Genomic DNA, 17212 nt, shown 5'->3' with positions numbered 1-17212 from the left:
GGCAGATTACTGTAAACTAAAAAGTGGGCCCACCTGGGCAGATTACTGTAGGCCCCAGATGGGTTCAACCTGAGTTAGCCATGTGGGCCCTACAATAAGTGCCCATCATCTAGCACTGCACAGCACTGGACTAAGAAGACACCTGCCACGTTCATAGTCAATCGGACTAACGGTTCGACGGAGCCTACAGTGCTGTGTAAGGGGGGAATGGATAGAGCAGAGAAAGCCAATGTGTGCTTCTTTTACCAATATATATTTAATGATATCTTTTACATTTCTTATCCAAACAACATCAAACTTGGCACTGTACTTACTCATGCCCGTAGCAAGACACCTGCCACGTTTGAAATCAATTGGACTAACAGTTCGACAGATATGCAAATAACAGACAGACAGACATTCCTGTCATTTATAGAGATAGATGTAAAGCTAAGATAGGGTGTACAGCTAGCTTATTTTTTGACCAGTCTGTCAGTGTACTTGCAGTACTAGACTACCATCCAAATCCACAGGTGTAGGCTATTTAATACCCTGTAAGAACACCACAGGGGGTTGTTCTGTAGATCTGTGATCTATAATCTCGATTAAGTTTATCTTTGAAATTATACAAACAACATATTCACAGCCTACACGACAAGTCAGTTTCTGATCATGATAGTTCATTGTTCATTCTAAAACTCTTACTATCATGAGTAGCCTGTGATGTTAGACTTGTTAGACTTGTTATTAATCAAAAGAATGTCATTTTCTCATTTGAACATAATATATATATATACTTTTTTAATGACAAACATTTGTTTGGCGTTGAATTATTCCAGTGCTGGTGAGAAAAACAAGATGTGCTTTTGCTGCAATCAGTCTGCTGGCCCTACTCCACTATGAGGTGAAAGCCCTCTGTGCACTTCTGGGCACTCACACACACACACACACACACACACACTCCGATATGCGGCGTGGGCTTTAACTTCAAAGGATCAAAAGAAAACATATAAATACAAAACCATTAGGCGGCTTGTTTTCTTAAGTTAACATTTCAAACAGGCCTGGTGGGGAGGGCCGTGTTTTGAAGGCCTTCTCCGCTGCTCTGATGTCCATGTTGTTGTTTTATGGTGGCTGGGCAGTGAGCAGACACATACACACACGGAAAATCCTCAACAGCAGCAGTGGACATAGGAATATGTGTACACGTCGGCGCGCACATACACACACACACACACACACGCACACACACACACACGCACACACATACATACATACATACACACATACATACATACACACGCACATACACACACACACGCACACACACACACGCACACACACACACACACACACACATACATACACACACACAGACACACACATACACACATACATACATACATACACACACACATACATACACACATACGCACACACACACACACACACACACACACACACACACACACACCACACACACACACATACATACATACACAGTAACACACGCACACACACATTACATACATGAGACTGTTAGTGTTATTGCTGGTGTGGGCGAAGTGTCTGAGAGGAATAACCTTAAACACACACTGCACAGTTTACACAAACAGCCTCAGTGACTCAAACTAATGCTCCACCCGTGACCATGAAGAGTGTGTGTGTGTGTGTGTGTGTGTGTGTGTGTGTGTGTGTGTGTGTGTGTGTGTGTGTGTGTGTGTGTGTGTGTGTGTGTGTGTTTGCTTGCTTCTATTAGGAACACAGCAAGGTTTGTAAACTGACCACTTGACACAGCGAACCCCTCCTCAGAGAGAGAGAGAGAGAGAGAGACATCTTCCGTGTAGACAGATTGCTACTTCATTAAAGCGCCTGAGAGTTCAAACAACACCAGTGTTCTGGACACGCATTCCTGAGAGAAAATTACCCTGAACCTCTGCCCACATGAAACACCAATAGACCAACAGACTGGCTCGCACACAGTTATTGCAATTCCAACCATTTACTGGACGGAAATCAAAAATAGTTGGCCTTTTTTGTGTTGCCCTTTATAATCCTTAATATTACATACATGAGCAATAAACATGTTTACACGTTATTCAGAATGTAAACACAAAGGGGACAACCCCTAGGGTTATTTATACCCATAGACAGACACCCGCTCAGGCTGCAAATAAAAGAGCACACATCAATCAAAGCCATTATTGTAAAATGAAAAAGGAAACCCTCTGTGTTTAGAGATCAGCTTGTGCAGTGTGTGTTGTGCTTTCTGAGCAGATGCACAGAGACTTTGAGATGGTGTTCTGAGAGTCCAGAGACTGTTGGACATTTCTGTGTGTGTGCGTGTCCATGTCCAGGCAGGCCCAAAGACCTACTCTATAGTACACAACATGCAAAAGACCTGTTGGAATCATTTAGACACACAGAGCTTCCCTATGTGTGAAAGCTGTATCTTGGCAGACGACTCATTCTGTTCCTGCTTGCAATCATCATTAATCATGAAAATGGGAAAATAACAATTCAAAATCAAATTTGTGTAAAAACTTCAGTATGCCTGCCATTTGTGTTTTTTACAGATATCTTTTTGTTTAATTATGTTTTTAGAAACATTGGATGTACTTCAAAAGGAGCAAATTCATCAAGATAAAACTAAAGCTTTTGAGACAAAGTGGCAAGACACACACACACACACACACACACACACACACACACACAACAGAGATCAGAGTGTTTAACTGTTTTCCATTAAGTCACAGATGGAAATAATCCCTGTGTTAAAACTATCCATTTCTTTTCCTTTATCTATATCAAAAGCACACTACGTCTTACATGAAACTTGTAAATTAAGATGACAAGATGTACTCCTGTTTTGTGAAAGGGAGTGAGATTGAAACCAAGTGGCTTTGAAGAATGATGTACAAATAATGTGATGAACCTCCAGGTCGTCTATACAGGAACCATGTTAGCCTACAGGAGCCATGCCTAATGCCTAATGAGGAGGTAGAACATGAAACACAGATATAATCTGTCTCACCACTACAAAGTAAACAGGTTGAAAATGGAACTCCCGCATCAGATAAGTTGTTAAGCAGTACAAACTAATCCTGTTTATAATCCATTTGGATTTATATTCCCAATCCATTGTTCTGGGAATCCCCTCATGTTAACAGTGAAATAACTAAAGCCCAATATGTAATTTAATTTGTTTGCACACATATTTCATTTACACATTAAAGTAAAATATTATACATATCGATATGTGTTTATTTTTTTATGAACACAAATGTTCTAATATTCTCTAATTTATTGGTAGACACAAATTGTTGCCATTGTGACAAGACATGCACACTACACCTCACAGTGAAATGAACTTTGAGAGGGAGGGATGAAGAGAGGGAGAGAGAGAATGGGAAAACAACGAGTGGAAGGAGAGAGTGGCAGTAACAGGATGACACTCCGGTGGAGAAGAAACAGAACCTCCCTCACATCAAAGAACCGCCGAGGCTTTTAAAAACACACCAGCTGTAAAATACTGCAGAGTCTCTTCACTTTTCCACAACATGAAAGAGCTTTTAGTGTAAAGTGTCAGTGAGTTTCATATCTGTGAGTTGTTACTCTCGGCCACATTCCCCTTGCCCCTCACATCTCAGTTCAGCTACTATTTACTCCAGTAACATCTGAGATGGAGGAGCTGCCTGCTAACTGTCTGACCACTGGTCAGGCAGTGGACCACTGATCTACAATGCATGTGCTTTTACAGTCACAGCTTAGAAGATATCGCTAGAGACAATATTTTTGTTATCCATTTTTATCTGTGAGCTACACAAAAGCATAACTTTATTTTAGACTATGAGGTGGCCCTCATTATCAATAAAGGAGTGGGCTAGAGAAGCCTTGGTCATCAGTAGTTGAGTTGATGAGAGAGGGGGCGTACCTGTCTGTCTGGAGTTGAGCGTAACGTTTCTTGATGTCCTCTGCTGTCACCTGAAAGAAGTCCTCAGGGAGGTCCTCCTCACCAGCATCTGTGTTCTGTTCACCTCTGGCGTCCATGTGATAAACCAGCGGCTTCCGGTCCACTGGCTGCAAAAACACACAAGTGTGTTGGTTTCTGCACTGTCCTCTACTCCATGAATCACTGTCATTCATGTTTAAGATAACCTGAGAGGGAGACAACCAAAACTTGCACTGTCCAATTTGTTTAACATTAACTTTCAATCGTTCAGAAATTCAATCAAGAAATTCAAATCTACCTAAATGCACCGAAACCTGCTCACTCAGTATTCTATACTGAAATAAAGACTTCATCCGTCTTTACTGAAACTTCCCAAAAGCTTATTCTTAAGACATTTACACTGCACAACATGAAAAGCAACTGCAGCTGAGCCTGACTGAGAGGGGCGTCTCTCACCACCTGTGGAAGGAAATGAGAGCGGCTGTGTTAGGAGTAGCAGAGGGGAAACTACTGAATGGAGGCTAAAGGAATTCAGGAAAACTACAGATGTCAGTGCATGGGTTCAATATGTTTTGACAGGATCATCTTTTGGAATCAGGTGGTATTCTCAAGTATCATCCGTAAGGGTTTCCTCAACGGGCACTGTTTGTCCAAAGGAAGAGCTCCCCCTGAGGCAACATAGAGTACTGCACTGATCACAAACATTGACGCTCACCTTACATTTCATGCAATAACGGTGCTATTCCAATTTACAATATTTGACATTTAAATGGTCTGTCATTTGGAGATTCACCCATGCAATTACTGAGATTTACTTACTGAGATTCTGCTCCTTTACTCACATTTGCTTGATTAACTATTCTACAGGGTGTACAGATAATCTTTCCTACCTCCAAAAATTCTGTCTTTTCAGCACTAGATTCCACTTGATTTACATTATTTAACACCTGAAAAACAAAAAAGAGAGATGAAGAAATATGGAAAGATTTCATTCATTCATATTTTGTGAGTTTTTATGTTTTAATTCTACATAGCTTTTCATCAGCTATAGGACATCCTCATGAAACTCTTGAGATTTCGCCCCCACACAGTGAGGAGATGCAGGTGTACCGACCAAGTGAGTGACATGTTGTTATAAGGAGGAAGGAGAACCTAATTGGCCGAATTAAATGTTGTTCCAGAACAATATCCTCCTTTGTTTCCTACTGACACCAGGCATGTCACTGCTGTCCAGTGGAAACTGTGTTAGTTATGTGAAGAGGGCAGTAAGAAGATGATAATGCTCTGAGCGGATCTACTCCGCAGCACATAGTGGCTCACAAGTGGAAAATCCATAAAAAAAGGAGATTGATTTCTCTTCCTCTGGTGGACTTTTGGTTGAAATATAAAGCATAGCACAGGCTGTCTGTCAGATGGTCCATCCTTTCTTCTGCTGAGTGCACTGCAGTCAATCGGAGACAGAAGGGAAACCAGTGACCATAATTACAGCACAAAATAAAGGAGATAATTTCCTCTGTACATTTTCATTTGCCTCTTAGGGTGGTCTCCACACACTCCAAGATAGATTTTTTTGGGGAGTGTAGGCCTATGTGTGTTTGTGTGTACGAACACAAATTGATTCACATGTGTGAAAGAAGGAATGTGTGTGTGTGTGTGTGTGTGCGCGCGCTTGTGTTTGCACAAATACATCTCATGTAATTTATGCCTGTGATGTATTGAATATTGTTTCCAGATCACTCGTAATGCGTGTAGTGTGGTTTCAGCAGATTTATTTAATCCAGACTGTTTCTAATAGAACTCAACAACTCAGCTGAAGCCCCATCCATTCGAGAGGTTGGAGTGGTGTGGGTGTAGCTCTCCCTCTGTGTGTGTGTGTGTGTGTGCGTGTGCGTGTGCGTGTGCGTGTGCGTGTGCGTGTGCGTGTGTGTGTGTGTCCGTGTGAAACTTGTACTTGGATGAAACTGCAGCAGTCTCTGAGGCACTCTTTGTAATTCAGGAGAGAGTAGCAGCAGGCACTTGCGCCACACACACACACACACACAATCACACACTCTCACACATACACACACAAAAGCCTGTGAACTAATTTATGAATTTGCTCTCTGTGTGTAGCTATGAAAACACAGCGTTTGTTGTGTACAGGGCTCTGACCCTCCCACTAAATTACTACTGATCTTAAAAGAAACACAAATAATTGTTGAAGTCTTTGATCAAGTAGCTGTGCCTATGCTTCTGTCTCCTGCCATATGTTGGCTGTGTGAGTGTGTGTGTGTGTGTGTGTGAGTGTGTGTGTGTGTGTGTGTGTGTGTGTGTGTGTTCATACAGTTGTCTCTGCTTGGCTGCATCACGGAAGTAATCAGCTTTGGGCCTGGGTTAAAGGTCATGAGTGCTGATGGTACAGGAACTCCACTTATATACACACACAGACTTTGTGTGTGTGTGTGTGTGTGTGTGTGTGTGTGTGTGTGTGTGTATGCCCACTCTGATGGAGAGCTGCTACCTCTGAATAATTAGCGTCTCTAACATCAAAGGCCAGGCTCTGGTTTGGTCTGCTTGCACACACACACACACACACACACACACACACACACACACTCACACACACACACTCTGGTCTGCTTAACCTCCACAGCCCAGAGACACGGCGGCGCAGAGGCAGTGTCCTGCCTGCTCTGCTTGGCCTGTTGTTGTTCCCTACACAGCGAAACCCAAACCATGTCAAACACGACGGAAAATATTTGAGGTCCTCTTTTATTAACCAAAGCCCGCTTTGAAGTTTGACGTCTTTATTTATTTTACAAAAGAAGAAAGCAAAAAGGCATTATGGCATGCGAGCAGTCTTCTTTTTGGAGACAAAGAGGAAAAAAACAGGGGGGTGAGGATGGGGGGGAGCATCATGTAAAACAAAACCAGAGGTCCCTAGGTCCACAAAATCAATTAAACACTATTATCAGATTAATTTAGAAGGGGAATTGAGACAAGCCACCAACAAGTTATCACACTGTCAGCTCCAGTCAACTTTCACTGCTGCTACTGCTACCTTCCTTTAGCCTGATGGAGAGGTGTGTGTGTGTGTGTGTGTGTGTGTGTGTGTGTGTGTGTGTGTGTGTGTGTGTGTGTGTGTGTGTCAAGGACAGAGAAACAGTTCAACTGTTTTGTGCATTGTGTGTGTGTGATTGCATGTGCATATAAAAGAGGTTTTAGACCCTGAGAAATGTACACTTTCAACTGTTCATACAGAGTTTTGAAAAATGCTTATCCCTGTACTGTAGCCCTCAATATCCCTGTAACGAGTTGTCCAGTGTGAATCTTTAATTGTGTGTGAATTCTGTCTCTCAAAGACAGACAGTCCCGAAGACCCCTCTGCATGAGGTCTGTGTACACGACAGCCGTCCAGTTTGTCACCCAGGCATGCTTTCATTCCTCTCGACAAATACAGACTTCCGGAGCAGCGGCTCTTATCTCTCTCCCAGCGCTGCGCCACTGGCCTCTGGGTGACGTTAGGTGAGGTGGGCAGGAGCGTAGGGGTTGGGGGGGGGGGGGGGGGGGGGTCGTGCAGCTGACGGGGCAGAACGTGAGACTGAGGCTGAGCAGAGGGCCGAAGCGGAGGGTGGCTCGCCGGGCGGGAAAAAAGGGGGCCTGTTATTTCTGCGCCATCTTGGGCCGCGCGCGCAGGAAACGCTGCGCGCACAGGAAACAAAGTCACTCTTATTCCGCACGGAACGGCCCGAGCTGGAAAATAAATTCCCAAGCCCTGGGACTGGAGGGGGGGGGGGGGGGGGGGGTGGTAGCGCTTCGGCTCTTTAGACGTTTTAGCGAGCGAGAGAGAGAGAGGGCCCAAAAAGAACATTCCAGATATCAAAGACCCCGACCGCAGGCCTTTTCAAGTTTGTGTGTTTTCGCAACTTGACACTTTAAACGCTAAGCAACAGCATGAAAAAAAACGCCGGACTCAGCTCCGGCCATGGAAGCGCACATCCTGTGTGTGTGTGAGAGAGAGGGGTGTGTGTATGTGTGTGTGAGAACACCAGTCAGCGATTCAGGGTGGTCAGAGGGGTGTGTGTGTTTGGGGTGGGGGGGTCGTACCTGTGTGCCCTCACTGATGCGGGGCCATTTGATCTGAGTCTGAGGGAACAGGAGATAGCTAGCAGCTGGCCTCACACTGTATCTCCATCTGTGCACTGGGAGGCTCTGGGAGTGTCCACGTCCCTCTCCAAGCCTGTGTCCTGCTCCAGGGAAGGGCTCATTGGAACCAGTCGTGCCACTGATGCTGGACTGGGCCTCTGTGGGTGCACCCTCGGGGTTGTCCAGGGAGTCTGCAGGTCCATTGGGTCTCTTTGCTACTTCTGCTGTCTTAGGTCGTTTCAGGTTACGGCGGCCTTTCTTAGGTCCCATTATTTACTGAACATGGAACAGTCCAGACCAGGCAGACGTTAATGCTGTGACTGTAATCCTGCCCATTAATTTGGAAAGCTTAATTTGTTAGACAGCTTCTTAGCAATAAAACATATTATCTGGTATTGAAAATGAGTAGAACCTGGCAGTCCATACCTGTTGGTACTATCCTGGTCATTCACGGCGTCCTTAAAAGCTTCTGACTCATCACAGAATGACTCGGTTTTGGGTGACACGTGTACAAATGCTGCAAGTTTCTGTGCGTTATCAGCCAGGACAGATGGGTGTGGCTGTGTGATATCTGGAGCCATTGAACTGACAAAGTGTGAGTTTCGCCCGAAAATACTCAAAAGAGAAAGTCTAGCAGGGCCACTTTGCATAGACGTCTGTGTGAACGAGTATCGGAATACACATGGATGAGAGAAGCAGACGCGCAGAACTGAAGGCGAGCCACCCTGACGGCTAAGGCCACCGCGCTGTTTAGAGGATTCGGAGCCCTTTGAACGAGCGAGGGTTTCTGGAACAATAAAACTGCAAAACCCGTCACTCCCCAAAGACACGCTCTCTCAGACCTCTGTGTCCAAGTGTCTGGTCAAGATGATTTATATTAAGAGGGTTGTGCGTGTGGCTGTGTTTGTGTGCGCGCACTCATCCTCTGAGCTCTTCAACCACATTTCAAAACAGTACCTCTGGTGGCCCTCACAACACACATGCACATGCACGAATACACACACACACACACTCTCTCTCTCTCTCTCTCTCTGTCTCTCTATCTCTCTCACTCTCTCTCTCGCACTCTCTCTCTCTCTCTCTCTCTCTCTCTCTCTCGCTCGCTCTCTCTCCTACACACAGACACACACACACATACACACATTCTCGCTCTTTATCTCTCTCACTCTCTCTCTCTCACACTCTCTCTCTCTCTCACTCGCTCTCTCTCTCACACACAGACACACACACCCACACACACTTCACAAAATAACAACAGAGACAGATGATGTACTTGCAGGTATGCAGGCAGGTATGTGTTAGCAGAAGTGTGTGTGTGTGTGTGTGTGTGTGTGTGTGTGTGTGTGTGTGTGTGTGTGTGTGTTTGTGTGCGCGAGCACATGTGTGGAGTATGTGCAAGCCTTTACCTCGAGTCCACATGTTCATCTGTTCAGGCGGTGGCAGGAACTGGCGTTGACAGCTCAGATTTGAGGTCAGCCCGGGGTCAGAGGTCAAGCACTTCCTGCTGACATGAAAGCGTGTCCCAGCACACCTTGCTCTCAGCCCCAATGCCCTCCCCCCACCCACCACCACCTCACTGCCTGCCATCTGTGTCCACACAATCTGGGGCTTATCCAGGCCAAACAAAAGCCATGTGTTAATTACCTTTGAAGGTGTAATGATTTCAGGGCCGTGGCCGGCCTTCATCTGGTTCTCAGAGTCTGGATCCCGAAGAGGCCCCCCTCGCTTTTCAACAGCGGCCGGCACCACGCTCGTCCTCCTCCCTATACCTGCCTGGCATAGCTTCATTCCACAGGGAGAAAATACTCCTCTGCTTTCCAAAATCTAATAAACCCGCACTACCTTCACCAGCCTGGAAGCGTCACTGCCAATAAACCGGGCCTTTTGATGTCTGAGGTGAGGAGAGATGAAAGAACTCGCTAGTGGAGGGGAGTCCTCTCCTCGTCGGCCCAAGTGGACGTCATGGCTTCTGTTCCGCAGGGGGAAATGAGATGTTTCGGCTCGAGGACGAGTGAGAAAATCATGACTGTTGAGGTCACTGGGAGAGGAAATTCAGTTTAATCTGAAAGCCAGCAACAGTGGCTTTTATTGTGCCATCATATGTTACAATTATCTTACATTCTTTATATACGTTTTATAAGAACATTTTTTGATAAATCAACAGATGTGTTGAGATGTGTGACATCTTTCATTCATCAGATGATGTACATCAACAGATGGGGTGAAGATATAATTGTGTCTGTTGTGTAAACAATTTCTGTGACCGACATAAGATGCTCTTTTCATTTGACAAGAAACAGAAACTACATTTATCACTATTGAAAAATGTTTCACAAAGACACCACATCAGTGTAGACACAATGAAATCATGCGGCTCATTATATATAGTGTCATGTGAATGATGCATGTCCAACCACATCATTCCTCATTCCATAAACTGTCTTTGGTGAGACGTTGCAAGGTCCCTGTAGCTCAGAGCATTTGAGAATGTGATGCCCTGCTTTGTCAGGTGGCTAATCAGATAGCCTTCCCCCATCACCATGAAATCATCATTGTATTAATGAGCTCAGGCCATTTCCAGTGTGACCATCAGAAATACAGCCAGGCTACAGTGGACACAGCCCTCCATTCACAGAGTGTAAAATACTTTCAGAAGAGACAGAATGGAAATTAAGGAGGTATTCACACAATAACAGGTGCACGTGCCGAGCGATAAATAAAAAAAGACCCGCATCCATTTAGCTGCATACATCAGTATCTCCTGTGAGTATTGAAGTCAGTATATGTAATGATGAGAAGTTTCAAGTCTCCTAAAAGTTTGTACATTAAAGTCTATTTGTGTTTAGCGTGTTCAGCAGGCTAGACAGTCTGGCAACAGTTGTGACTGTTAATCCGTGAAGTGAGAGCGTATCATTCATCAATCAACACACAATAGGACAAAGGGATACATTTGGAGAGACATGGCAAAGACAAGGACACCAAGGCAACTAGAACCAAGAGCAGGTGTTTACAGATGGATGGGTGAGGACAGACTGTGGAGAGATGGACAGAGAGGACACAGAGCAGCACCCCTCTCTCTCTCTCTCCTCTCTCTCTCTTTCTCTCTACTCTCTTTCTGTCTCTCTTTCTACTCTTTCTCTCTCTGTCTTTCTGTCTCTCTTTCTACTCTTTCTCTCTCTGTCTTTCTGTCTCTCTTTCTCTCTCTTCAGAAAGGGGCCGTAAATATGCTTGTGGAGCCACAGCTTCCTTCGAAAGCAAAGTTCTGAGAAGCCCCCTTATAATTCACTGCTCTCTTCCCCCCACAGCCCTCACCAACACCCCCCCCCCCCAACCCACCCACCACCACTACCACCACCCCCAACCCTCCTGCCAGACCCACTGCTCCACTCTGACGGATTTCTGGAAATGTGTTTTTCCACAACACTCGCCTGCATAGTGTGCCACTGGCGAAATGTTCAAAGTCATGCTTGGTTTAAAATAGTAATGATAAGATCTTTTGAAGTGCGCTTTATTGTTCAGCACCTCTTATATTGTTTGAGCTGTTTGAGAGAAACATACTAAAAGCGGGCTTGACATGCCTAGTTCTCTTTTGGCCTTCCCAGACAAGCCCAGTGGTGAGCTGCTTCATCAGTGGGCTGGAAGACTCACGAGGAGCAATCATAGCAGCTGAATGATGTCATTACGATGAGACACAGGCTGTCAGGGAATTGGCAGCCATCCGGGCAGAGGCTGGTAACAGAACTTGGCATCCAACTACTCCAGCCGAGAAGGTAGTGGTCGGAAAAAAGCATAGCACAGCGCACAGAGTTGCAACTCATTCTTATTGATTGGTGAATCATCAAAGCACAGATATAGCCTACTGATTATTCAGTGTAAAGGCATAGGTTATGGCATTTATTGTCATCAGGATACTGCTGGGAATTTGTGTGAGTAAGGTGTTTGTTACACAGGACACATGGAAGTGGAGGAGAGGAAGACAGAGAGAGCGAGAGAAAGAGAGGAGAGAGAACGACTCCTTCGCGTGCTCTGTACTAAGGGGCTTTTCCATTCCGTGTGGACAAACAGCAACATGCAACTCTCTGTTCTACTTTTTCCACAACAAAAACCATCTGATTATCTAAGTGTTTCCGTGGCAAAGGTGTGTGTTTGTGTGTGTGTGTTTAGGTGAGTCGGGAAAAGAGAGACAGATAACTACTTTCCACCCCTTACCATCTATGTGAGGGCAGGTGGTGGTGATGGTGGTAGTGGTGTGTGTGTGGGTGTGTGTGGGGTTGGAGGGGGAGGGTGTCCGGTGAGTCAGTCTCAAGGCATGAGTGGAAACTCCTGAGCGAAGCCCACACATTCAGTCATTCCATCACACTAACACATGCCCACTAACTCATTCACCACTCATCACAGGCTGACCTTAAGGAAGTCTTCCCTAACACACAGAGACCACACAAACACACAAATTCACACTTCCAAGACAGGAACTCCCTGGGTGAATTGTTTCCATGCCAACTTCTAAGCGTGCCTTCAAGTGTCGGGTATACAGTGGTCATTTCAGTTTCCCTAAACAAACCTTGATCTAAATCCCTGGTGGGCCTGACTCACAAAGTGCAATAGTAAGCCCTGTCCTGTCAACATCACACGAAAAATATTGCTTGTGTATCTTCAAAAGACATGCAATACATTAACATTCATGATGTAAATTAACTCTGTAATTAACTCCTTTCTCTCCGGTTGCAATAACCAAAACTTAATTCATATTTTGTCTAAAAAAAAGTGTGCCATCTCCACAAAAAGAGGATGCGTTCAGGTAATAAAGGCAAGGGCTCTTGAACAGTGAAAACAGAGGGTTTATTTTATCTTCATCTGCATCAAGCACAACCTGTCATCCTGATTCTCTCTTCGTCCCTACTACTCCTCGCATGGCAGCGGTGTCCAAAGAAAAAAGCTCCTACCTTGAAATAGTTAGGCTGTTTTTTCACCCAATCGGGCATCATCTGCAACCAATATAAGGTCTTTTCTAAGATAGGGAGCCTGGTCGACAGATGTCTTCCACCTTTCTTGTGTGTGTGTGTGTGTGTGTGTGTGTATGTGTGTCTGTGTGTGTGTGTGTGTGTATTTGTAAGATGTCATTGAACTCCGTAAGGCTGAAGCTGAGGTTGGCATGGCATCTTCTGTTTCTCCTGGGGTTCAAGGCTGCTCCCCAGTTCTTTTGATATGATGGAAGAACACCCCCCCCCGAAACGAAGAAGTTTGTTTTTGGTTTTCACCAGTGGTCACAAGTTACAACTCATAATTACAGGGGAAAGCTTCTGGAATGTCCACAGATGAGAGAGTAGGCTGGAAAACACAGCATGCGAATTAGAGCAATAATGAACCCCTCACACATCAGAACAACCCATCAGACTATGTATTCACCTAGAGAAAGTCAACAGAGGAAATGGGCTTTGACGTCAAACCTATGTCAGATATGAGCCTCAAATATGATTAAACTTTTGTATTAATGTAAAATAATATACATAAATGTGAAATGATAAGCAACACGTTTCAGGCTTAACTGAGATACAGTATGTAAGATAAAATAAGATAACAAAAGTTAGTTTTGGTATGTTTTAGAATGGATGTTTGATAAGTAAAGCTCTACCTACATAGGTAAATGAACCTGCTCTCATGTACAAGACAAGGGTGACACGTAAAGAAAAAAAAACGTTCAAAAAGTATTTTCGGTGAAATACAAAGGTTTTTATAGATGCTGATCTAGCCTTTGTTCTTAGGGCGAAGACCTACACCTGTTTCTGATGAGGAGAGCTGGAGCATGTCCCCTTCAAGAGCCTGATCCGTTCTGATCTCTTTGATGTAACCTGATCTAACAGTTCCAAATGGCAGGATCCGATGCTCACGGCTGGGCTCGCAGGCCGAACATGTGCAAATCACAACTAGCACTGGCCAGGGATGGACAGAGACACTGAGAGGGAGAGAGGAGGGGGGGTAGAAGAGGGAAAGAAGGGAAGAGAGTTGACTCTTGTCAGATCTGTGTATGTGTGAATGTATACAGCTCTGGCAGTCTGAGGTGATAAAGATCCACACCTGTGAAGTTCATTTACAGTACATGTGCATGCATTGCCATTAGCATTAGCTAAAGCTTTTCTCCAAAGTGACTTAAAAAATAGAGAACAATAAAGGGCAGTGTGAATAGGAGACAATAATGGTGGGATAATTAGTACTACGTAGGTAGGAGAGATAGACAGGATTGAGCAGAACGTCATGGTAAGTGCACGTTAAGTGTATTATGTTATTGGTGTTAGGAGAGGAGGTCAGATAAGGATGAGATGAAAGCTCACACCTGTGAAGTTGGCGTTTAAGCTAAAGGAAGGAGGGGGGGGGGGGGTAATAAAGAGGTCCTGGAGTTATTTGAAACGTACCTGGCAATATCCGATCTACTTCCAGCAACGCATGGAGGTGTTCAGGATGTGAGGGAAATATTACGGATGTTTGTGCGCGGAGAGGTGAGCACATCTGTGGGGAGGTGTGGGTCGCCTGTGTGAGCTGGCGGAGATGGGGCCACTTAAAAGGGGATGGGTGAGAGGTGCACTGTGGGGGGGGGGGGGCAGGAAAGGTGCAACAGTGTTGGCAGGTATGACACAAGAGAAGAGATCATGAGTTCTCTGGTCAGGAGCAAAGATGATATGTTTATATGATCAGAGGGCTAATGGAGAATGGACAAAAGTGTGACATGACATTGTGTGTGTGTGTGTGTGTGTGTGTGTGTGTGTGTGTGAAGAGAGAGAGAGAGAGAGAGAGAGAGAGAGAGAGAGAGAGAGAGAGAGAGAGAGACCCTGGTTTAGGTATAGCAGACTTTTTTTTTATCCACAGTGACTTCATCATTTATCATCTTAGCATTACAAATTGTAACACAAATACGCAAATGACTAAATGCAGTAATGGGTTCAGTGATAAACAAGAACTTGTGTGGAGCTGAGGAAATGCTGAGAATGCTGAGAAAGAGAAACTGCCATCACAGTTCCAATGCCAGGCAGGTGGGCACAGACACACAGAGAAAAACCTTCAAATGAGCACAGAGGCATACACGTGTCTCTAAAGTGTCACTCACAGTCCAGTTCAGTGCTCCTGTCCCTGGCATCCCCAAAACGCGTGCACACCCATACACACACTGCTGTCTTCCTCCACACTCTCATCTGTGAGTGATTTAAGGGTCAAATTCTTGAGGATGACGTGTAATAAAAATGGGAGGAACAGGTCAAAGTCACCCGATTCAATCAGTGACAGACTCTCCTGGGCCCTGCACAGACACACTCACGCTCTAATCTATACCGGCATCTGTTTGAAGTCTCACAATGAATACCAGCAGGACGGCTGAGACTGAACGTCCCAGCCTCCTCACTGCAAAGACAGGTCCACTGTACAAAAAAAGTTGCCTTTCCCAAATTGTTTTCATGAAGTCTAATCAATGATTTGTTGTATGTTTATTTCACATCTGTTTGGTAACTGATGCAGGCTTCCCATTCAATTAGTTTTCTCATAATTTGCAGATTTGAAGGACAATGTCACTGCCTAAAATCAGACTGTTTAAAAAAAAATAGGTGTTTCAAATCTTACACTGAAAACTATTCTTGGTGGGCAACATGTCAACAATTACACACTGGAGTAAACAACAACACACTACTGGCATACAGGTTCTCCACAGTCATATAATAACAGCCAGAGTTTAATTAAAGTTGGTCGTGGCCTGGACGGCTATGCCAGGGTGATCTGCGAGCGGCCTCTCATTAACCATTAGCCACCCAATCCCTTTAATCTCACCGCCGAAGGCCTGTAACTGCTCACTATGGAGCACACTATCTCTTTAAAGCACTAACGCATTTATGAGTTTATTGTGCGAAACGGTTAATTAAGACATCAGAGCAACCCCCCCGGAGGCTTAGCTGGAATAAACCAATTACCCTTTCCATTATCCTGAAAGAGAAGGAAAAGAAAGACCTCCAGTTGCGTGGTTTTTGACGCTATGTCCCTGTTTTGTTTACCGATTTTAATAAACCACTGAGGTTCACACTCAGCTGAACCCTGGCTTTCTTTGACCGTCCGTGGTAGCCAAGGCAGTCACGCAACAGGCGAAGCCTTCCGATTCTTTTGAGCAGCCGCATAAAGAGCGGCTTTTAAGCCTTAACATGTCGGTAAGACATAATTATACACACAAAACATACGCAAACCAGCAAACAAAGGAACTAAAAATAACGCAACCCATATAAATGGAACATCTAAAGGCCACGACGGCCCATAGGGCGGTGTGGTCATTTCCCCCTTGGTTTCACTTGGGCGGCGAAGGGAGAAGCTCACTGCCGGACAGAACGAGGCGGAACAGACAGAAGAGTGATGGTCGGTCCCTTTGAAGTCGGTGGGGCCCTACTCGATACAGTGTCCTCGTGTCTCTCTGGCGGGCTACAGACACCACCTGCCTGCCGCCCCCCGTGATGTGTTAAGGGTTAAATCGCGGGAGCGTGCGTGGAAATATTTCAATCTTAACTTTATTGTGGGTCAACTAACTAACTTTGTGAATACCAGATCATGTGGGCATAATTGTGTATGTTATTACTCTGATTAATGGGAAAAGCCATAGATAGTTCAGGCAATAGGAAAGCCTTAAATCGGTATCCCAGCAGTCATAAATAATTTATTCCTTTTCATCGGTTTTGGCACAAAAACAGGATACCACCACCAGCATCAATTATAATACTATCTACTAATACTACTATGACTACTACTACCACTACTACTAATAATAATAGTAATAATAATAATAATAGGCCTAATAATAATAATAATAACCGTCATCATCATCACCATCATCTGTCAAACAAATAATCTAATTTACTGTTTTATTATATATCTTGCACAGGCTATTATTTTATTATTTTGCATTGGAAGCTATTTTGTGGTTGCTCTGGAAGCAAGTACCACAAGTGGTTTATTCTCACTCTGTAAAACCGTTGATGGGGAAACAGGCATTTCGGAGCCAGTGAAAAACACCACATGAAAAGAAACTGTTAGGATCACAGGAGCCTGTGCGTGGGCATTTTTACTATACAAGACAACGATGGCAATCTGACACGCCTCCGGATCCCATTCTGCGCACTGATTGGCCAATGCGGA

At 44.7% G+C, this 17212-nt stretch overlaps 1 protein-coding gene across 5 annotated transcripts in view; it reads right to left on the bottom strand.

Moving 5' to 3' along the window:
* The window catches only part of LOC121705074 (tether containing UBX domain for GLUT4-like), a 41715-nt gene extending 33142 nt beyond the window's left edge, over window positions 1–8573 (bottom strand). For 2 of the 5 annotated variants that reach the window (XM_042085820.1, XM_042085821.1), the window contains exons 1-3: window positions 8018–8384; window positions 4822–4878; window positions 3914–4059 (exon numbers count right to left, since the gene is read on the bottom strand). In XM_042085820.1, coding sequence (XP_041941754.1) covers window positions 3914–4059; window positions 4822–4878; window positions 8018–8326 — 512 coding nt within the window. In that variant the 5' untranslated portion in view covers window positions 8327–8384. Of the gene's footprint in view, window positions 1–3913; window positions 4060–4821; window positions 4879–8017; window positions 8385–8482 lie in introns of those variants that run through there. The other 3 variants (XM_042085817.1, XM_042085816.1, XM_042085818.1) reach the window with 3 other exon arrangements.
* Window positions 8574–17212: the final 8639 nt, after the last annotated feature.

This window comes from Alosa sapidissima, chromosome 3, assembly GCF_018492685.1.
Source record: "Alosa sapidissima isolate fAloSap1 chromosome 3, fAloSap1.pri, whole genome shotgun sequence".
Taxonomy (NCBI): Eukaryota; Metazoa; Chordata; class Actinopteri; order Clupeiformes; family Clupeidae; genus Alosa; species Alosa sapidissima.
This window is presented reverse-complemented; position numbering and strand designations above follow the sequence as displayed.